Source organism: Myotis nattereri (assembly GCF_964212035.1).
Source record: "Myotis nattereri genome assembly, chromosome: 9".
Classification (NCBI taxonomy): domain Eukaryota; kingdom Metazoa; phylum Chordata; class Mammalia; order Chiroptera; family Vespertilionidae; genus Myotis; species Myotis nattereri.
The window spans coordinates 620825-642942 of NC_138084.1; the positions used below are offsets into that span (position 1 = coordinate 620825).

Genomic DNA, 22118 nt, shown 5'->3' on the forward strand with positions numbered 1-22118 from the left:
GCGAAAGGGGCGGGCCGGACAGGTGGGCAGAGGCGGGGCGGGACCAGGCAGGTGAGCCAGGTTCCCCGCGGGGCCAGGGCGCCCCGTGCGCGCCGGTTGGCAGGGGCGGGGCGTCTGGCCCGGGGCGGGGCGCGCCATCCCCAGGGACCGGCCCGTGGCCACCGCCCCCTCCCGGCCCCGCCCCCACGCCCGGCGGGCGGGCACCGGCCCCGCGGCAGGGCTGGCACCAGAGGCCGCCGGCTCCGCGCCCCGACGCCCGCCTTGGCTGCAGCTCCCGGAGCCGCTGCCCGGCCGGCCCGCGCGGGCCTCCCGGGCCATGGCCGCGGCCTCCTCCCCGCCCCGGGCCGAGAGGAAGCGCTGGGGCTGGGGCCGCCTGCCGGGCGCGCGGAGGGGCAGCGCGGGGCCGGCCAGGAAGGCGCCCTTCTCGCTGGAGCTGGCGGAGGAGCGCCCGGCGGGGGGCGCGCTCTATGCGCCCGGCGCGCCGCCCGCCGCCGACCTGGGCCCGCGGCCGCCCGTGAGCCTCGACCCGCGCGTCTCCATCTACAGCGCGCGCCGCCCGCTGCTCGCGCGCACCCACGTCCAGGGCCGCGTCTACAACTTCCTCGAGCGCCCGACCGGCTGGAAGTGCTTCGTCTACCACTTCGCCGTGTGAGTACCGGCCGGCCCGCCCTCCGTCCTCCAGGCTCCGGGGGCTTTTCCCGCCGCCGCCTCCGGGGAGGAGCCTGGGCGAGCGGCCCGCGCCACCTGCGGTCCCCGCCGCCGCCGCCCCCGAGCGCGGGGAGGGGAGGAGGGCGGAGGGGAGAAACGGGAACCCCGCGAGCCTGCGCCTTGGCGCTCAGGGACGTGGGGTCTGACCCTGGGGGCCATGAGGGACACCCTGGCTGACCCGGGAGCCCCCCACTGGCCCTGCCCAGGCCTGTGCGTGGGGGCAGCCGGCTGGGGAGGGGGGGGGCCCAGCCGGGACTCCAGGTGTTAATCATCTGGGAAGGGACCTGTGCCAGGGAGCGCGCCCTTGGGTGCCGGGGAGAGAATGCCCAGGGGCGGCTGGCGCCCTCGGCTCAGGAGCTCCCGGAGGGGGCGGCGCCCTGCTCAGCGTCCCCGACCCCAGACCCCGCAGGCCCCTGGTGGGGGCGGCCTCCTGCCCAGCGGGGTGGGTGCCCTGCAGGGCCGCAGGCCTGCTGCTGTTCCCTGAGGGTCAGCGATGGGGGGGGGGAGTGTTCACACCTGGTCCAGCTCAGGAGAACCTGGGGGAAGCAGGGGAGGCTGCGGGGGTGTCGTGTGGTGCGGAGGGACGGGGCCCCCGCGTGCCAGCCCCAGGAAGCCGGCGGGAGGAAGTGGGCCCTCCCTGCAGCACCTGCCCTGGTTACCAGGTGGCTCCAGTCGCCGGAGTGGCATGCCTGCAAGGGGCAGGGCAGGGCACTGGTGGCTCAGGGACAGGGGCACCAGGAAGTTCAGGCCTCAGGGCCACCCTCCATGGTGCCCGCCCGGAGCCTGCCCCGCCGCCGCCCGCTGTGGCCCTGGTGCTGGCGGCCCCGCCAGCTGCCCCTTGGTCCGGTGCCAGCCTCTGGTCTGTTCTGTGAGCCTTCACCCCGCCGTGCCCGTGCCGGTCTCAGGGCTGCGTGGGGCGGCCTCCTCCTGGCTTCCCACGGTCCCTGCTGCCTCGCCTGGCCCAGGGCTGGGGGGCGGGGGCAGCTGGGGTGTCCAAGCCCTGTTTTCTCCCTGGGGGCCCGCGGGGGCAGCGGGAGCCAGGACGGCCGGTGGCAGGCAGCCTCCGCCTCTCCCCTTTGGCCTCTGAAGGTGCGGGCGGCACCGGGCTTGCTGCCCTCATGCCCTCTGTGGCAGGAGGGACAGAGAGCAGTGTCCCCAAGGCACGGGGCCCTGTCCTCAAGCCCCTGCCCTACCGCCCAGGGCCACAGAGCTGGTCTCGGGGTGTCACGTGCCGTGACCTCGAGGGACCCCGCCTGAGCAGTCCCGCTCTGCAAACACCCAGCCGGCGCCGGGCTTGTGGGGCCACTTGCACACGAGGTCCCTCCTCGCCTGCTGGGCCCAACGCCGTGAGGCCCGGGGGTGGGGCCTGGAGGGGACCCTGCCCGGCTGCCTGCCCATCCCGTGGCCCTGGGTGCCGGCGCCCAGCAGAGGCAGGGCGGTGTGGGCAGAGGGCTGCCAGGGAGTGCCGCAGTGCCCCCGGCCAGAGGGCCACCAGGGTGAGGGGCCACCAGACACCCCGTGGGTTGGCGCCTGGGACGCAGGCCCGCGGGAGCGTGGCCCGGCGCTGGCCCCGGCGGTGCCTGGGGAGGAAGAGGGCCGGCCCGCCCAGAGGAAGTCTCCGCTTACACTTGTGTTTTCTTCCTGGTTCCGATTGTTCGGCTCTCGGAAGTTCGCTCAGCAGAGCTGCCTTCGCCCGGCCTCCCGGGATCTGGGGCGCAGGGTGGCTTCCCTGGGGGATGGGGGCAGGGCGGGAAGGGATGCTCTGCGGCGGCCGTGTGCCCGGGCGGCTGAAAGGAGGGGTTTGCAGGAGGGTCCCAGGATGAGGACCCGGGCGAGGCTCTCACGCCTGGCACGGTGCCACCCGCCCTGCCCTCCGCTCCTGCCCGGCCCAAGGACTTTCCGGCGGCTTCGGCGGCACCTTCATGGTGTTAATCATTGACGCGCTGGAAGCCAGCCCCGGCGGTTTGCTGGGCCGAGCCCGCCCGCCTTCCCAAAGTGCAGGCCAGTCGACGGGCCATGTGCCGCTCCCGGTGCCCCCCTGGCTGGAGGCTCCTGCCACTCGCAGACCCTGCGGAGGGGGCAGTGGGCAGTGAGGGCGAGGAGCACATGGGCCCTGGTCCGAGGATGGGCGGTCTTCCTCCACTGTCCCCTGAGTCCGCTTCCTGCTCCTGGGCCCGACCTCCACGGGCCTCCTGACCTCGGTGGACGCTGACCTCAGGGGCACTGTTGCAGAGGGGGAAACTGAGTCACGGGGTGGGGCGGGCACACCAGGGATCCGACAGCCACGACATGGCCACGGCCCAGCACAGACGCTCACCGCCCCAAGGGGCTTCTCTGTGACTCGGACGCGGGAGCAGGAAGGAGGAAACGCAGACGCCCTCCCAGCCCCGTCGGCGGAGTGTGGGGAGGCCGTGTGCCTTCTCACGGCTGCATAGGCTCCCCTGGCAGCGGCACCGCGTGCATGTGGGCAGCCCCGTCCACGGGGGTCAGGCTTCCAGGGCTCAGCTCCCGTGAGCACAGCTGGACCCAGCTCTCCAGCGGCGAGGGCGGGCCGCGGCCGCCGCACAACAGGAGAAGGTCTTGTCTGGGTGGGTGCGTAGATGGGTGGACAGACAGACAGAGGGAGAGGTGCTGGGTAGATGCACGGTGGGTTGGGGTGGATGGACAGGAGGAATGATGGGTCGACAGGTGGGTGGATGGAGTGGCGGACAGGTGCACGGAGCCTCGGACGGCCGCACGCCATTCCTCAGGGGGGCTCTGGCCAGCCTTGCCCCCCGCGTGGCTGGGTGGGTCACTGTCCTATGGTCCGTTACGGTGACAGAGCTTTTCTGTGTGTCCTGGGCCAGCGAGCCAACGCCCCAGATTTAGAAGGCAGAGGGTCCTCCGTTCCAGGGGTCCAGCCCTGCGCCTTTCCCGAGGGTGTGGGCGCCGCCGGCCTGGGCCCTGGATCCCTGGCGGGGGGGCTGCTATACGTCCCTGCGGTCAGCGTCCCTGGGCACGAGTGTGGACAGCCGGTGTGGCCAGTGTTGGGGCCTCGGTCTGTGCCCGCCCTCAGACTCTCAACTCCCTCCACCCTCTGACCGGCCTGGTCCTGAGCCTCCCTCCTGCCTGGGCTCCCAGCGAAGGCCTCGGATTCTAGAAGGTGCTGACGCCGGGGTCATGGTGGGAGCCGTGAGGGCCCTGCCGTTACCGAGCGGTGGCCAGCGCTCATGCGCACGGGGGTCCTTTCTATGCTCCCGCCCACTTCCAGGTCCCCGGGGTGCAGGGCGAGCAGGAGGGATGCGCTCGGCCCTTGTGGGGGTCAGGACCCGGTGCCATGGGGGCTCCTTGGTGACCCCCCTGAGAATCAAACAGCTCGGGAAGCCGGGCCCTGGGCGAGGGGCTGGTGGGGCCCGGCTACCGCAGAGGCCGCGGTGGGTGGACAGATGGATGGACAGCGGGACGAGGGCCGTTTCAGCCGCAGGTGGGCCCAGCGGGGCCCCTGCAGCCCAGCCAGGAGGCCAGGTTCCTTCCGAGGCACCAAACAGCCATTGAGGGTCTTAGGGGCAGGCGGGGTCCTGACCTGGTTTGAGCCTCTGGAGCTGCTGGGTGGGGGCTGAGGCGGAGGGGGGTGCCTTTGGGGCCGGGGGAGCGGGTTGGGTCCAGGAGGCCCCGGCGTGTGTGTGGTGAGTGGGGAACCTGACATGTCGCTGTGCCCGGCTGTCCCGAGCTGCTGGGCACCCTTGGGAGACGGACTGGCTCCCTGGGTCTCTGGGGAGGCCCACCCCTACCTCGCTGGACGGGGACATGGGGACATGGGCCCTGAGGGCCCCGCAGCCTGGGATGGGGGCTGCTCCCTGCCCTGAGTCTCCCGAATCAGAGGCCGCTCAAGGTCCCTGCGTGAGCTCCGCAGTGCGGCACCTCCAGGCACCTCCTGGGCAGCGCTGGAATGTTCTGGCTGCCCTTGGCCCGGGGGATGGGCCGGCTGGGGGCTCTGCGGGCCTGGCTGGCCATCCCCGGGGCAGGCCCCGCCTCCTGCACTCTTATCGCGTCCTCCTCGCTGCCAAGCTCCGGCCACCTCAAAGTCACGCTGTCCAGGGCGTCCGGGCCCTTCCGCCTCCCCAGACGGCCTTGGGGTGCGGTCACCCAGGGACTCGCTCAGGGAGCTCCAAGAGGGGCCGAGCTGAGCTCTGAGCCGGCCTCTCGCTCCCCGAGACCCCACTTTCGGCAGGACCTTTCCTGTCTGCGTCTCGGCCCCGGTGCACAGTGGCTGCTGGGGGCACCGTGTCCTGTGTCAGCAGGCCCCGTCTGTCCGTCCATCCGTGATTGTCCCGCAGCCCCCAGTGGCCTGGCCCGCTCGACTTGCACGATCTGTTTTCGCCGGGGCCCTCGTCCTGGCCACTTTGAACCGACCGCACCCAGCACCCAGCAAGGCCCCCGAGCCCCCGATGGGCCTGCAGAGTAATTCCCGGGAGGCGGTGCCAGGGGCGCCCCGGGTGTGAGTTCCGCGTGGCGGTTTCTAAACTTTTGCTTAATCTGAACTTTCTGCTTTAAAAATGTTGGTTGTTTAAAAATGGTAGATGGCTGTTTCTATGATAGAAGTGATGAGATGGCCCCCAGGCCATGTCCCCGCCCCCTCAGGGGTCATCCGGGCGGCTTGTCCCGAGGGGCCGAACAAGGTGTCTGGCCAGGAGGGTCACTTGTCTCCCGACGGGCCCCGGAAGGCCTGGCTCACCCCGAGGAAGGGAGAGCGTCCCTGGCACCGACAGCAGGCTCGCAGCTGGTCCCCGGGCCCTCCCCCTGCCTTCGGGGCGATACAGCAACGGTGGCCCTCAGACCACGCCTGCTCCATGGCCAGGCCCGTCAGGGTCTGATCGGAGGGAATCAGCCACCAGGGCCGAGGCAGCTCACGGAGCAGGTCAGGCCCGAGGACACAGGGGCTGGACCCCAGCATAGGGCTGCCCGGGGCTCCCCACCCCGTGCCTGCTCACCCCATGGGCCCGGGGCAAGCTGTGTGCTCAGGACAACGGGCTGGGGGGCGGCTGTGCCTGCCAGTGGCCAGAACGGGCTCCCTCCCCAGACCCAGGCAGGGCCTCTCCCTTTGGCTGGTGTCCCCAGGGTGGCACCTCTGAGCCCCAGGCTACTATCTGGGCAAGTCTGGGCCCAGGCTGCCTGGGGTGGGTGGGTGGGCGGGGCAGAGGGGCAGGAAGAAGGGGCAGGAGGAGGGGCAGTTGGGCTCTGGCCGGAGGCCTGTGGGAGGTTGGGGTGGGGATGGCCTTGGGCTCTCTCTCCATGGCCTCCCGATGGACCGGGTGGGCGAGACCGGCACGCACCTCGGCCAGGCTTGCCTGCAGCCCAGGGCTTGCTGCGTGGGTGGGTGGGGACAGTGTGCCCCCAGCCTGTGCAGCCCGGGGGTTGGGGGGAAGGCCCGACTGCTCCCCACGGTGCCTCCGAGAGCCGGGAGGGGCCTCGCCAGCCCGGCTGGCGGTGGTGGGTGCTGAGCCTCACTGGGTGGCTCTGGATGTGGACAGTTCCTGGTGCCACCTGCCTGGCTGGTAATCTGACCCCTCTCCCCAGGGAGCTGGAGGATGCTGGTGCCGCCTGCCCCGGGGGTGTGTGTCCGGCCAAGGGCAGCCGTCCGCAGGCCACCCATGTGGGCGGGAAAGCACCTGCGCCTCCTGAGGCCTCCGCCCAGGGCGCGTCGCCCGCAGGCCCGGCAGTGCCCCCCTGCTGAGGAGACTGGGACGCATTCTGCCTCGCTCCTGTCCTAGCGCTGGGGAAAGCGAGGCCTGGATCAGAGAGGGGGCCTTCGGGGCAGGAGGGGGGAGGGGGGCAGGTGGCACCTGGGCCAGTCTCCAGCCTGGACAGGTGCTTGTGGGTGGCAGACGCCCTGGGCCCAGGCCCCACCCCTCTGTGCCCTGCAGACCCTCCCAGGGGCCAGGGGCTGGACGGGGTGCTCCCTCCTGGGTGGGGGCTGGGCCGTCCCCGCCTGGCAAGGCCCCACAGGGCCCGAGGTGCGGCCTGGGGGGGGGGGGCGGTCCGCTGAGGAACCACGGGAGGCAGATAAGCCTCAGGAAGTGGCCTCAGACACGGAGGCTGGGCCGTGTGGATTGGGTGGGTGCAGGGAGCGCAAGGCCGACCCCATTGCTGCGGCCCCCGCTCCGCCTGCGGGGCCTCCGAGCACCTCGTGCGAGCAGGTTACCGGAGCCACGGAAACAGCAGCCGCACGTGCTCAGGATGCACGGCGTGCGGGGCCCCGCGGGCGCAGGCCTCCCCTCTCCGGAGCCGCCTTCCCACCCCTCCCCGCACCCTCTCCCCACCGGGGAGTGTCCGTGGACGCGCCGCAGGGGAGGGCGCAGGTGGGTGGGTCTGACCCGGGAGCTGCCCCTCCCCTGGTGGGAGGTCCCTGTCTTCCTCTCACCCTGTGGCTCCTGGGGTGCGCCCCCTCCCCGACTTGATCGCGTTTCCCTGGCGACCGGGGCGCCCTGTCTTTCCCCGCGCACCCGCCAGGCGACCCCTCTCTGGCGAGGCGTGCACCGCGCCGTCCACGGGAGAATCGGCCGCTCCATGCGCTGCCGGCGCCTCCGGGAGCTTCTGGCTTCGCTCCGCCCGGGCCTCCCGTCCGCGTCCCTCCGGAGGGAAGGTCTTAGCGTCGGGCGTGGATTCTCCCGTGTCCTTCGGGGGCTGTGGGCCGGCGAGTGTCCGAGGACCTTGGCCGAACCGGGCACGCGTGGCTCCGGTTCTCCCCGAGAAGTTGTGTCGTTCGGTTTTCCGTTCGGGCCCAGGCGGCCGCGGGTTCACTTCTGCGTCAGCCTGAGCGCGGCTCCGAACCGCCAGCTCCACGTGCGGGAAGGGCTGTCCCCACCCCGCCCCCAGCGCCCGCCCCGCCCCTCACACGCCCAGCCCCGCCCCTCACACACCATGCCCCGCCCCTCATACGCCACGCCCACCCAGCGCCCCGCTCCTCACACACCACCCCAGCGCCCGCCCCTCACACCGCGCCCCGCCCCTCACACACCACGCCCACCCAGCGCCCGCCCCTCACACACCACGCCCACCCAGCGCCCGCCCCTCACACACCACGCCCACCCAGCGCCCCGCCCCTCACACACCACGCCCACCCAGCGCCCCGCCCCTCACACACCACACCCACCCAGCGCCCCGCCCCTCACACCACGCCCACCCAGCGCCCCGCCCCTCACACACCACGCCCACCCAGCGCCCCGCCCCTCACACACCACGCCCCACCCCTCACACACCACGCCCCGCCCCTCACACCACGCCCCGCCCCTCACACACCACGCCCACCCAGCGCCTGCCCCTCACAAACCACGCCCACCCAGCGCCCACCCAGCGCCTGCCCCTCATACACCACGCCCACCCAGCGCCCGCCCCTCATACACCACGCCCACCCAGCGCCCTCCCCCTCACATGCCACCACACAATGCCCCGCCACTCACATACCACGCCCACCCCAGCCACGCCCCCATATATCAGGCCCACCCAGCATCCCGCCCCTCATACACCACGCCCACCCGGCACACGGCCCCCTCACATGCCACGCCCACTCCGGTGCCCTGCCCTTCCGTCACCCCGCCCCCTCCGATGTCCCGCCCCTCCAGTGCCGCCCCTGTCCCCGCCCACCCCCACCCCCTCCACCTCCAGTGTCCACCCTCTGTCTCTGGACTCCCACAGCGCGTGGCCCTCTGGGATGGCCGGCGTCGGGGTTCCACTGCCTTTAAGCCGAGTGACATTCGGCTGTCCGCTCATCCGTGCTGGCCCCTCGGTGGCCTCCCGGGCGTCTGGGAGCCGCCGCTGCCGTCGAGCCGCAGGGTTTTGTTTGAGCACGTGGTTTGGATCCTTGGGTGTGCACCGGGGGTGGTTGTGGTCATGTGGCTGCCGGTCAGCACCGCCCGTGGGGGGCCCCCCGCCGCCCCCCGCAGCAGGGCCTTCACCTGGGGGCACCTGGCCCCCTCCTGCCTGCCCCACCCGTCCCCCAGCTCTGGCCTGGATGAAGCCCCTCCCGCTGCCCGCTCCCTGCCCACCTTGACCTGTCACACGGGCACCGGCTCTGCCAGGGCCAGCTCCTCCCTCCGCCCGGTGTGCGCCCACTTCTGTCAGCCGGAGGCCCTGCCGCTGGCCCTGCGGGAGGTGGCAGCGGAGCCTCAGCCCAGGTTCTGCCTGTGCCAGGCAGAGCCACACTGGTCCCCACGGCTGCAGGCAGGGACAGGATGCGCCCAGCACAGGCCCTGAAGGAGGGGGGGAGGCCTCCTCTCTCCTCCGGCCTCGCCGCCCTCCCCTCATTCCCTCCGCCCCGTCTCCTCCCTCCCCCTTCGTGGGCGAGCTGCCAGCTTCACCTTGTGAGCAGGCGCTGACGTGAACACCTCGCCAAGATACAGAGAGAACTGCCGCCCGGCCGGCTGGCTCAGGGGCTGAGCGTCGACCTAGGAACCAGGAGGTCACAGTGTGACTCCCGGTCAGGGCACAGGCCCGGGTTGCGGGCTCCATCCCCAGAGTGGGGCGTGCGGGGGCAGCCGATCCATGATTCTCATCATTGATGTTTCTCTCTCCTGCTCGCCCTTCCTCTCTGAGATCAATAAAAACATATTTAAGCCCTGGCTGGTGTGGCTCAGTGGATAGAGCGTTGGCCTGTGGACCGAAGGATCCCAGGTTCGATTCCAGTCAAGGGCACACGCCTAGGTTGTGGGCTTGATCCCCACTAGGGGACGTGCAGGAGGCAGCCGATCCATGATTCTCTCTCATCATTGATGTTTCTATCTCTCCCTCTCCCTTCCTCTCTGAAATCAATAAAAAAAATATTTAAAAAAAACCCAAACATATTTAAAAAAGGAAGAAAGAAAACTGCTGACCAGCATGTGTGCCCGCGGAGGCAGGAAAGCCTGCGCGAGTCCGAGAGCACGCCCGTGGTGGGACCGGCCTAGGTCATGAGCTCAAGGCCCCGGTGCCCTCGTCCACCTGCGAGTCTGGGGGTGGGGGCACTCAGAGCCGCCCCACGGGTGGGTTCCTGACGAGGGAGGGGCCCCTTTCCGGGGGCAGCACCTGCCCCTGGCCTGGGCGGGCAGCATCCACCCCTCCAGGAACGGGCGGACCCACGCCAGGGAGCCCGGCCGGCTGTCCCGGCTGCTGTGTTCTTGCCAGACACATGCCAGCGTCTCACTGCGGCGGCCGCAGATAAGGCCACGGCGAAGGACACAGGGCAGCGCGCTGAGCGCGTCAAAATGTCAAGGTCAGCAGTTCAGGCGCAGGGGCCGCGAGGCGGGGGCGCCGTGTGGAGCCGCTCCCGTCCCCGTCCCCGGGAAGGCGTGCTGGCGGGACCCGGGGAGTGCTGGGGCCAGTGTCGGTGTGGAGTGTCCGCGCGGACACGTCCGAGGCCTGTGCTTGTGCGGACGCCCTGGCCCCGAGGGGCACTCCTGGCACGTGGAGCCGCGAGCAGGCAGGTGTCCCCAGCTGGCCCCGGAGGCTCAGAAGGCCCACCCAGGGGCCGGGGAGCCCAGGGGGCCGGGGAGCCCAGGGACCGGGGAGCCCAGGGGCCGGGGAGCCCAGGGGACCGGGGAGCCCAGGGGCCGGGGAGCCCAGGGGCCGGGGTGCCCAGGGGACCGGGGAGCCCAGGGGCCGGGAAGCCCAGGGGGCCGGGGAGCCCAGGGGGCCAGGGAGCCCAGGGGATGGGGGAGCCCAGGGGGCCGGGGAGCCCAGGGGCCGGGAAGCCCAGGGGACCGGGGAGCCCAGGGGCCGGGAAGCCCAGGGGATGGGGGAGCCCAGGGGGCCGGGGAGCCCAGGGGCCGGGGAGCCCAGGGGACCGGGGAGCCCAGGGGCCCGGGGAGCCCAGGGGGCCGGGGAGCCCAGGGGCCGGGAAGCCCAGGGGGCCGGGGAGCCCAGGGGGCCGGGGAGCCCAGGGGATGGGGGAGCCCAGGGGGCCGGGGAGCCCAGGGGCCGGGAAGCCCAGGGGACCGGGGAGCCCAGGGGCCGGGAAGCCCAGGGGATGGGGGAGCCCAGGGGGCCGGGGAGCCCAGGGGCCGGGGAGCCCAGGGGACCGGGGAGCCCAGGGGCCAGGGAGCCCAGGGGACCGGGGAGCCCAGGGGCTGGGGAGCCCAGGGGACCGGGGAGCCCAGGGGCTGGGGAGCCCAGGGGCCGGGGAGCGCAGGGGCCGGGGAGCCCAGGGGCCAGGGAGCCCAGGGGACCGGGGAGCCCAGGGGCTGGGGAGCCCAGGGGACCGGGGAGCCCAGGGGCTGGGGAGCCCAGGGGCTGGGGAGCCCAGGGGCCGGGGAGCCCAGGGGCCGGCGGTGCTGACGCAGGAAGTGGGCTGTTGAATCGGGCAGAGGGCGCTGGGAGTTCCTGTGCTGCTCTCGCCGCTGCTCCGGGCGCCGGAGAGTGAACCGCCCGAAGGAGAAGTGACCAGGCCGCTCTGGCTTCCTGTCCCGCCGCGGGAGCGGGCGGTGCCAGCGCTCGGAGGGAGCGCACTGAGGGGAGCGGCCTGCGCCTCTGCGGTCGCTGCTCACGGCCCCTGTCCCGCCGCCACGGGGACGTGCGGCCAGGAGGGGCCTTGTTCCGATGATGGACCTGACATGCTGAGCGGAGACCTTCCAGAGATCCCACAGGCGACAATGAAAGCGACTCTGCCACCACCTGGGGGTGCCTGCTGTCCGTCCTTCCAGGGCAGCGTGTGCATGTGTGTGTGCCTATGTGTGGGCATGCGTGTGCCTATATGTGTGCAGGCCTGCATGTGTGCGTGTGCATATGTGCATGCATGTGTGTGCCTATATGTGTGTATGCATGTATGTGTGCGTGTGTGCCTATATGTGTGCATGTGTATGCCTGTATGCATGCATGTGTGTATGCCTATATGTGTGCATGTGTGTATGCATGTATGCGTACATGTGTGTATGCCTATATGTTTCCATGTGTGTATGCCTATATGCGCATGCCTATATGTGTGCATGTGTGTGACTGCACACATAGGTGATGTATAGGCACATGCATGTGCACACAGGTGACGATGTTTGTGTGCGCACCCATGTGTGTTTTGGGCATGTGTGTGTGAAAGCACCTGATGCTGTCTGGTGAGAAGCAGGTCCACAGCTGGACTCCCCAGCCCCGGCCACTGGCCTATCCTGCCTGCGCCTTGCTCTCCCCTCTGTGCAGTGGGAACAATGTGGGTCCTTGCCGTGTGCTCGCTGGGCTGCAGGGGTTGCTGGCGGGAGCACGTGACAACAGGGCCAGCGCAGAGCACGCTCCGCGGTGAGCAGGGTCGTCCGTGTGCACTTGCACGTGTGACCTTGAGGGGAAAGTGAGATGACCACTCACTGTCCCTTTCATCATGTGACGTATGGTGGACGTCGCCCCTCATCCATCCTCCGCCAGCGGGGTTTCCGCGGCCGCCTGGCGTTTCCACCGTTTCTGAACCGGCGCCGTGGCCGTCTCCCTCCTGTGGACGCTGGGTTATCGCCTGGTGGCCCTGTAAACGCACCGCGATGCGAACCCGTGGACACACTTTCGCCAGAGCCCGCGCTATTTCCCTGCGTCACACGTGCGAGAAGACGGGCAGGTCAAAGGGCTCCCGCGTGTCTACCGCGTGGGCACCCCTCCCAGAAGCCTTCCCGCCATTCACCTCCTTCCCTGGCCGGCCTCTCGCTCTTTTCACTCTCTCTAAAGCCGGGCGTCACCACGAAACACGCTGCCGTTTGGATGAGGCAAAAATAGCATCTTGTTATTTGTGCGAAGTCAGGAGGACACGTTCACGTCTGCGCCCTCCTTCCCCCGCTGCCCGCTGTGCCCTGGGCCTCGGGGAACCACGAGTCAGTGAGACAGGATCGCTGCCCCGGAGATGGCGTTTGAGAGAGGGCGGAGGGAGGTGAACCAGCGACTAGCGGGCCCCACGGTGGTGAGGGCCGGGGAAGGTGGCAAGCAGGGAAGGGGTGGAGACCGAGGTGGGGCCCTGTGGGGAGGGGTGGTCAGGGCCAGCCTCTTGCACTGAGCAGAGACCTGAAGGACGGGCATCTGGCCAGAGGAGGCAGCATGTGCAAAGGCCCTGGGGTCGGGCTGTGCTTGGCACCTGTGAGGCGGAGCCAGGGGCTGGGGAAGGTGGAGGGGAGGAGGCTATGACGCTGAGAGCCCTGGGGCAGCGAGCGGCTCCAGCGAGGAGTGATGGGGGTCTGCCTTCTTTTAGTTTCTGCACTTTACTTTTAATCTTCACCCAAGGATGCGCAGAGAGAGAGAGAGAGAGAGAGAGAGAGAGAGAGAGAGAGAGAGAGGAGAGAAATCGATCGGTTGTCCTCCATATGTGCCCTGACAGGCGATTGAAACCGCAACCTTTCGGGGCACAGGATGACGCTCAACCAAAGGATCCACTCTGGCTGGGCTGTATGTCTCATTTATTTTATATTTTATTTTTCAGTTGTCTGTTGCCTTTAATTAACATCTAAATAGATAACATAGCTATAATAATAAAAGCGCAATATGCTAATTAGACCGGACGTCCTTCTGGAGAGCCTTCCGGACGCGGCTGGGGCCGTGAGGGAAGCCGGTGCCCGCAGCCGGGGGAAGGAAGGCCGGCTCTTGCACGAATGCTGTGCACGGGGCCTCCGGCTCTCCTGTAATTGTCACGTGGAAACGTCTGTGGACAAAAGAGGCCCATGTTCTGGCAGACGCCAGGGAAGGGCCGTCAAGGCCGGCCAGGTTTCAGCCGCAGCAGCCGCGTCTCTGCCGCCGCCGGCCCGTGTCGGGGACAGAGGCCAGTGTCCGCGTCCCTCTGGTCCCTTCTTCCAGCGCCGGCTGTGCTGGGGGCAGCCCCTTCTCCTTCAATCCTGGGGACTCGGCTTGGACCCCTGCACCCCCCTGCCCAGCCCCCTAAACGCCAGCGACGGTGGCAGCGTCGCCCGAGGACGGCTTCCGTGAGGGTCCGGGTTCCCTGGGCCCCCTCGCTGCGAGGCCCACGTCCACGCGTGCTGCCAAGAGGAAGCTGCCTTCTGCCGTGGGCACCGGCTCTCTCACCGACTGGCCTCAAGGCCACGGCCGAGTCTGTCCTGTCCCCGCGGCTGTCCGAGCGAGCAGGCCCTCGGGCGGACCCGTCGGGGCAGGGGCGCTGCTGTGGACGGGCTTCAGGCCACCATGCCTGGCCGCCCCCCGCCGCCTGGGCTGTATGTTTTAAAAACAAATTTAGTCAGAAAAATAAAAACTTAAACTTAGCCCTGGTCAGTGTGCTCAGTGGTTAGAGCGCCCGCCATGCCCGTCTCCGACTCCCGCTCAGCCCACGGCTCAGCCCCGCCCTGTCTGCGGTGACGGTGACGGCTCGGCAGCAGGGAGCGCGGCTCTCACCGACTGTCTGTCCGCCCGGGATGCGCATCCCGGAGCTGCCGTCTCACCGGGGACAGCGTTCCGTCCAGAGCGCGGGCGCCACCCTGTCTGTCTGGGGTGTTCCTACGACACCTGTCCCCACGCCCTCGGGACCCGCCTTTCCCCGCCTCCGTGCGGCCCTGGCGTCCACCCCAACGCAGTTACACGCGCTTGTGAGGCGCCCGTCCATCTGAGTGGCTTTATTGCTGTGATTTGGGGTCTGGGAAGCGTCGGGGGTTTTTGGGAAACGGCGTCCCCAAGGCCCGTCACTCCCCGCCCGTCCAGCCTGCCCGCCCGTCGCTGCGTCCAGCCCGCCCGTCGCTGCGTCCAGCCCACCCGTGCGCGCATGGACTCTGCAGTCCGCCGTTCCTGTCCTGCTGGTCTCTGCACGGATGAACGAATATTCATGTATTTTTCGTCGCTTTCCTTTTTAAACATGTTTTTATTGATGTCAGAGAGGGAGAGGGGGAGAGAGAGAAACATCAGTGACGAAAGAGAATCATGGACCGGCTGCCCCCTGCACGCCCCCACTGGGGACGGAGCCGCAACCCGGGCCTGTGCCCCGACCTCCCGGGAATCGGACCCTGACCTCCCGGTTCCTAGGCCGACCCTCAGCCCCTGAGCCCCGCCGGCCGGGCTCCCCTGCCTTTCAACTGCCCTTTTATTTTCTGTATTTTTAATTTTTTGTTTTTTTTTTTCAATCCATCGCCCTTTTTGACAAGAAGGGAAGCATGAAAATTTGTGAATTGTGGTGAAACACACAACACAGAACTGACCCCCCGGAGCCATTGCTACGTGCGCGGCTCAGGCATGAAGACCGTCCTCACCACCGCCATCTCCAGAACTTTCCGTCGTCCCAAACTGCCATTCTGTCCCCATTAACCACTCCCCCCGCCCCCAAGCCCGGCACCCACTCTCCCCCCCCCCCCCCCCGTCTGTGGTTCCGATGACTCCAGGGTCCGCGTAGACGTGGGGTCATAGCTCTTGGCCCTGCGTCCGGCGTGCTTCCCTCGGGCCACTGTCCTCAGGCGTGTCCACCTGTGGCAGGTGTCCGCGTCTCCTGCTGAGCTGAGTCACGCCACGGCCTCTGTCACGCGCGTGTTCACTCGCCCACGACGGGCGCGTGGGCTCCGTCCTCTGGGCTGCGGCGACTGAGGCTGCTGTGGGCACGGGGCACCCGACTCGCTCCGGGGCCCTGCGTTCAACGTTGGGGCTTCTGTTCCCAGAAGTGGAATTGCTGGGTCACGTGGTCATGTTGCCTTTAAGTCTTTTGAGGGGTTGCCATCCTGGTTTTATGGGGGCTGCGCCGTCCCATCCCCTCCGACGGCCCAGGCTTCCCGTGGCCCCACGTCCACGCGACACTTGTCACCTCCTGTCGCCGTGGGCGGAGCCGTCCGGCGGGCGACGGCCCCTCGCCGCGGCCCCGGGTGCGTCCCCCCGATGGTTGGGGATGTGAGCCTCGCCCCGCCGGCTGGCCCCTCGCTGCGGCCTCGGGCGCGTCCCCCCGATGGTTGGGGATGTGAGCCTCGCCCCGCCGGCTGGCCCTTCGCCGTGGGCCTCACTCAGAGAAACGTTGATTCATTCGGCGCCAGGCTGTTTCAGCTTCATGGCGGTTTGATCGACGGATAAGATAGAAAGATACGCAAAGCTCGCCCGAGAGGGACTTGATATGCATTGAGGAAGGGTCCCCAGCGAGGGAAGCGTCCAACCGCCACTTCTCCTGTGCCCCGTGCGGCGAGAACACGTCCCTTCTGTCCTCTTGGCAACTCCCAGCGGTAACAGGGCTACCAACCATCCTCGCGCCTGACACCCTCGCGCCTCAGGCCTTACTCGCCGTCTCTGCCCCCAGCACCCCCGGCCCCGACTTGGGGGGGCTCCCTCGCCCCGCTGAGTGGCCAGGCCCGGGAGGCGGGCCGTGCGCGTGGGGGAGCTGAGTGGCCGGGGCGGGCGGGGCGGGCGGGGGGTCTGCAGCGGGGCAGGGGGCGCGCAGGCGGCCGGCGGCTCGAGGATGTGCTGCTATTGTGGGCAGCGGCAGGAAGTGGCAGTTCCCGCGGGTCCGAGGACAGGACAGCGGGAGGCGTGGCTCCTGCCGGCGGTGGAGGCGTCGGGGTTTCCGGCCCCAGCGCCTGGGCCGGTCCTCGTCCTCGGCCGGTTCCCCTTTCCCTCTGCTTTGTTCCCTCCTCGGCTGCAGCTCCTGGACGGGGCCAGGAGGCGGCCCCGTGAGGAGGGAGCCCCACGCTCTGGGGGGAGGCGGGCAGGTGTGGGCAGGGCGCGGGGGCGGCCAGCAGCCCGTGGAGATGCCCGCCGCGGTGACGTGTGATGGCGGGGTCGGATCGCGGCTGACGCCCCCTCTGCTTGGATGCGTCCGGCACCCGACGCCGGTTTCCTGGGGTTCAGAGCGCCTGGCGTTTTCCCGGCCTCTGTGGTTGGTGTGGACGGAAGCGGAGCCTTGCTGACGTCTGCTTGGGTCGCTGGGGCCCCGGCCAGGAGCTCGGTTGACAATCAGCAGATTCCCGCCCAGAGCTGTGTCCGCCGGTTCCAGGAGGCGTGGCACTCGGAGATGCCCCTCCGCCGCCTGCAAGCTCTCTCGGGCCTGGCCTTCCTCCGACCTCATCGCTGCCGGCCCCCAGGTCCTTGTCCTGCTCTCAGCTCCTGGCCTCCGACCACCAACCCTGCCACAGGGCCTTTGCACGGCAGTTTCCTCTGCCTGGAGTCTCCAGCCTCAGCCCTAGCTCATACGTTACCTCCTAGAGCCGCCGAGTGGCACCAACGGATTCCCGTCTCTGAAGCCTCCACAGGGCCAGAGAGGCCATGCCAGGCCCAGGCGGCCTCCCCAGTCCGCCTCTGGCGGGCGAGGGCCTGGCTGTCCTGAGCCCTGGTCCCTCCCTGGTCCGGGAAGCCTCCCTCGGGGCTGGCGGCGGTGGGCGGCCGGTGACAGAGGACTGTGTCTTCGTGCCCTTACTCGGTCAGCGGTGCTGGTGCACGTGCTGATCTGCCCCTGGGGTTGGCACCGGGCTGCCATCTGGTGGGATGAGGATGCTGAGACCGAAATAAAACTGCCAATTGCATCCGGCGTGGATGGAGCAATCGCAGCCCGCCCCCGGGGGGAGCGCCGAGGCCGCCGGCTGCCGCGGGGGGAGGCTGGTCTGGCCCGGGTGGCCGCGGGGGTCCAGCCCGCAGAGCGCCTGCACCTGGGCCCGGCCCCGGCCTCTCACACACGTGTGGGGCCCGAGTGTGTTTGCGGGGCGAAGGGCACAGATGAGAGCGGGAGACGGAGTGGGAGGAAGTGCCCGGCCTGCTGTGTCCCCAGGCGGCCGACAGGGAGGAAGCAGGTGCTTCCTGGACACACTGACCCTTCACAAGCGGCGGCTCGAGTGGCAAGACCGTCTTGTCCCTGGATGACCAGGGGAGGCCCAGTGTCGAGTACCTGCCACGCACCAGACACCGTCCCTCCGACGCTCCACCTGCACAGACGCCGGGCCCTCATGCTGGGTGCTGGGCCGGCCCTGCCCCCCTCCCTGCGGGGCCAGCCCCAGGCCACAGCCCCAGGCCACCACTCCAGGTCACAGCCCCAGGCCACAGCCCCAGGCCACCACTCCAGGCCACAGCCCCAGGCCACAGCCCTAGGCCACTACTCCAGGCCAGCACCCCAGGCCACAGCCCCAGGCCACAGTCCCAGGCCACCACTCCAGGCCACAGCCCCAGGCCACAGCCCCAGGCCACTGCTCTGGGACCCTGCAGGCACCATTCGGGAGGCAGGGCCCTGGGCCCTGGGTGGGGAGCCCGTGGGCCCCCTCCCAGCCCCGGGTGCCCAAGTCCTCGGGCACCGCCGCCTGCTGTGGGAGGATGTGGGCAGCCCTGGCCATCGGTGCCCCCAGCAGGCCTGCAGAGGCTCCTGTCTCCGCCCGAGATGCAGGCCCGACAGGGGGAGTGACGGGTGCAGGTGCATCTGCGAGGCCCGCGGGGCCCTCCCGCCCGGCCAGGACCCCTCACGGGGAGACGTTGTGCGTCCCTGGCAGATGAGGCCCCATCTGTGAGGCCCCTTCAGGCTGTTCTCCGGCACCTTCTAAATATACCCTGTGAGGGGTTTCTTATCACGGCCAGGCCGCCAGGCGTGGTGCAGGGGACGCTGGGGGACGGAGCCGGCCCGGGCCCTGCCTCCACCTCCGGTCCTTGTGCTCCAGCCTAGAGCACGGCTGCGGGACCCCGAGGGCGGGGCCTCCCCCTGGAGCCTGCCCCCTCCCCCTGCCACGCCCCCTCCCCCCGCCACGCCCCCTCCCCCCTCTCCCCCCGCCCCCCCCCCCAGCCTCCCAGGGGCAGGGAAGGCGGAGAGCTGCCACTCCTGGCTGCCCCCGGCTGCTGGCCTCCTGGAGGCACAGGCTCGGTTGGTGGGAGGGGCTGGAGGCTGGTCCTCGGCTGATGCTTGGTGCTGTGTGACTCGGGGCGGTGGCTCGCCCTCTCTGAGCTCCCCCTTTCTCCTGTGATGAGGGACAGGCTTCGTGTGATGGGGGCGTGAACGGGAAGTGGGCTCCTGAGCAGCTCGTTCCCACCTGCCCGTCACGCCGGGGACTTGGATCCCGAGGCGGCCGATGGGAGAGCAGATGGGTCCCAGCTCCGTGGGTGGCACTGCTGGGCCTGATGAAGATGGGGGACGCGCCTGGGGTGGCCTGGGGCCGGGGCCCGGTCCGAGGTCGGCCACCCCAGCCTGGCCCTCGGACGTGCTGTCGTGTTCCGATGGAGTGGACCCCTGCGGAACGGCACGTGCGCCCCCACCCAGATGCACCCCCAGACGCTCCCTCCACTGGGCACAGGGCCCTCTGTGGCTGCAGACCATTGCTTCTGCGCCAGCCAGCCAGCGCCCGCACTTCTCCGTCAGCAAGTGATACATTGTATCGCTTATAATTAAAATGTGTAATTAATGTGATACATTCAGTGAATTAACATCCTCCGAGGTGTCCGGCTGCCGCCTGTGGGGCCTGGCATTTCAGCTGGCGACCCGGGTCCGCCTGCCACGGGTGCCGAGGCCCCTGCAGCAGCCACGTTTCCTCTGCAGGTGACGTGTGTGGTCCGTGTCCCCGGGGACCTCCTGAGGGTGGGGGACGCTGTCACCGAAGATTCAGGGGCTTCCCCAGCGTCAGGGCCTGTCCCCTGCCTCTCCCGGGAGACCAGCCGGGCCTGGGTTCGGTGGTTGGGTCACCTGAGCCGCCCTGGCCCGCGTGGGTGCCGCTCGGGGCCGGCCACGGGCAGGAGGAGGGCTGGCCTGGCAGGGCTCAGGCTGCCACGTGCTCCGGGTCACCTGGCGGCTGCCAGCGGCGCCCGATGTCCGATAAGGCCGGACGCCCCGGGGCTGGGCTGCGGTCACAGCGTGGAGGTGGCTCGGCCGCCGGGCACAGGCAGGGCATTGTTTGGGCCCAGGGCCACCCTCGCCCCTGGCGGGGCCTCTCCCTCCAGGGTTGGCCGGCAGCCCTGGGCCCATCCTGCCTCCCAGCGCCTCTTCCCCTCGCCCTGCCTGGGAAGTGGGTCTGAGCCCCTCGTCCCCTGGGCCCTGTCCCCGCTCTCAGGGTGGGGGCTGCCTGGTCTCAGAGCCTCGGGACTCCGGCCGGGACCGAGGGCCGGGCTCGCCCTGCGCAGGCAGGAGGGGGCGCCCCGCCCCCCGGCTCTGAGCCCCGGTCCCCCCTTCCCGGGCGCAGGAGGAGCAGACAGGCCCACGGGTGGCGGGTTCTGCATGCCGTGAGCACAATGCCTCCCGACGTCGGAGCCACGCGGGCCTGAACCCGTCCCCTCACCTGAAGGGCGCCGGCCAGCAGGCCTCCGGGCGGCCCAGAGGCTGAGCCGCGCTGACCGTGGCCGTCACCGGATCCCGGCCAGTCTCCCGGCAGGAGGGACGGAGATGAGGATGGGCCGAGGGGCCTCAGGTGTGGCGAGGGAAGGTGTCCCGGGATAGGGGGCCCCCGCGTCTCCCTGCGGCCCCCACGGTCGTCACTCGTGTCCTCGGAGGGACGGTCAGAGGTCGGGGGGGACCAGCTGCTGTCCTCGCTGCCCCTCCTCAGGCCGGCCCCAGCCCTGTCTGCCCCCCATGACTCTCGGGGGCCTCGGGAGAGCGAGGCTCGGTTCCCCGTCCGTGACGTCGGGGGAGGACGGCCTGCGGGCGGTGGGATGTGCGACTGTGTGTCGTGCTGGTGGCCGTGGGTCCCACAGGGGGACGGGCTTGTCCCCACGGGCCGGGCGGGGAGGGGGCAGGAGGGATGGCTGGTGCCAGGCCGGGGGCGTCCCGACCGACCATCCCTCCTGCGTCCGGCTGTGCTGCCGCCCATCGTCCCATGTGGAAGAGGCTCTGACTTGTGTCAGGGAAACTGAGGCAGGGACCTACCTGGGCCTGTGATCCTGGGAGCAGCACCCGGGGCTGGGAGGGGGGGCCCGTCCGCGGTTCCGTCCCTGGTCCTCAGGACGGCTTCCGGGCTGGGAAAGGTCACGACCCAGAAGGAAAGCCTCACCCACTGCCTGGGCACCAGCCGTCCGTCCGTCTGTCCGTCCGTCCGTCCGTCTGCCCTTGGGGAGTTCCCACGGGGACACTTCAGGGGCCTGGGGTCCCAGGCTCGTGCTCATCAGTGGCCGCTCGCGCCGCCGTGTCTGGCTGAAGGCGCGTCCCTGGCTGGGGGTCAGCTCAGGCCCGCTGTGTGGCTGGGTCGCGCTTACCATTGGTTCATGGCTGGTGGGGGCTGGGGGCTGGGAGGGGCGCCTGTGGGGGGAGGGGCGCCTCGGGGGAGGGGCAGGTGGCCACAGGAGCAGACCCCGGCCTGACCGCTGTCCCCTGTCTCGCAGCTTCCTCATCGTGCTGGTCTGCCTCATCTTCAGCGTGCTGTCCACCATTGAGCAGTACGTCGCCCTGGCCACAGGGACCCTCTTCTGGATGGTACGTACCGGCGGCCGGCAGCACCGCCCGGGGCCTCGTCTCCCCGCTGTGTGGGCGTGGGGCGGGGTGAGCTGCCCCTGGCTTCTCCCGCCTGCACGGAGCCCCTGGACCGGTGCCCCTTCTGCTGGCTGGCGGCTGTGGTCTTGCCTCGATATCGGGGACCAGAGGAATGGGGGACCCCACCCCCAGCTCTGGTATGTGCAGGATGTGAGCATTGAGCCAGCAGGCCTGAGGCGGGTGGTCTGGGAGGGCCTCCTGGAGGAGGCGTCTTCTGAGCTGGGCCGGGAAGGAAGGACAGGAGGATGCGGCCACGGGGAGCTGGGGCTGTGGTCGGCGGGGACTCGCCCAAGCCTGCACTTGGGCCCGAGGTCTGGGTGACTCTTGGCCTGGGTTGCAACTGGGACACACAGACCCGGCAGCTGTCCCAGCCCCTCCCTCTGCCCCTCCCCTCTCCCTGGACACCCCTTGCACTGCCCTGCGAGGCTCTCACCCATATGCCTAGGTCCCCGGCCCCCAAAGAGGGACTCGGGAGCCGTGAGCACAGAAGAATGGCCAAGACCGGGCCTGGTCCCCTGCTGCCCAGCCTGTCCGAGCGCCTCACTCAGGGCTCCTCTCTCCCCACCAGCGCTGACCCCTCGGACAGGGCCTGGGACAGCCCCCAGGGCTTCGGGCCAGGGTCCGGAACGCTGACCCCAGGAGGGGCACCTCCCAGGGGACCCATCTCTGAGGCTGGAGTCAGGGATGGTGGGACGCGGGGCGGCCGGGTCCCCAGGCGGCTGCCTGACTCCAAAACCCGGGCATGTGCCCGACCGGGAATCAAACCTGCGACCTTTTGGTGCACAGGCGCCGCGCCACCCCTGGGCCTCCGGCCGGGACGTGAGGGCGTTTCTATCGTAACCGGGTGTCCGGGGGCCAGCAGGCCGCCTGGGACCCCTGTTCAGGGCACGGGTCTGAGCGACCTCACATCCCAGGGCCGCCTGCCTCCAGGACACGAGCCCCGAACTGTTTCATTTCATGGTGTGGTCCCCACCCGGCTCCCCAGGGGCCACCTGCCACTGCCCCCCAGTTGGCTCTTCCCAGGGACCCCGCAAACACCTGTCCTGCCCCCGGAAACCCCGATGCCTCTGCTCGTGAGTGTGGGGCCTGAGTGTCTGGTGTGGGGGCGCCG

General features: G+C 69.9%; 1 protein-coding gene across 1 annotated transcript in view; it reads left to right on the forward strand.

Annotated features, from left to right (window-relative positions):
* Positions 1-316: 316 nt before the first annotated feature.
* The window catches only part of KCNQ1 (potassium voltage-gated channel subfamily Q member 1), a gene marked incomplete at both ends in the record, with an annotated part of 88536 nt that continues 66734 nt past the window's right edge, over positions 317-22118 (forward strand). The window contains 2 exons of the mRNA XM_081099271.1: positions 317-648; positions 20860-20950. Of these exons, the coding sequence (XP_080955397.1) occupies positions 317-648; positions 20860-20950 (423 nt within the window). The remainder of the gene's footprint in view (positions 649-20859; positions 20951-22118) is intronic.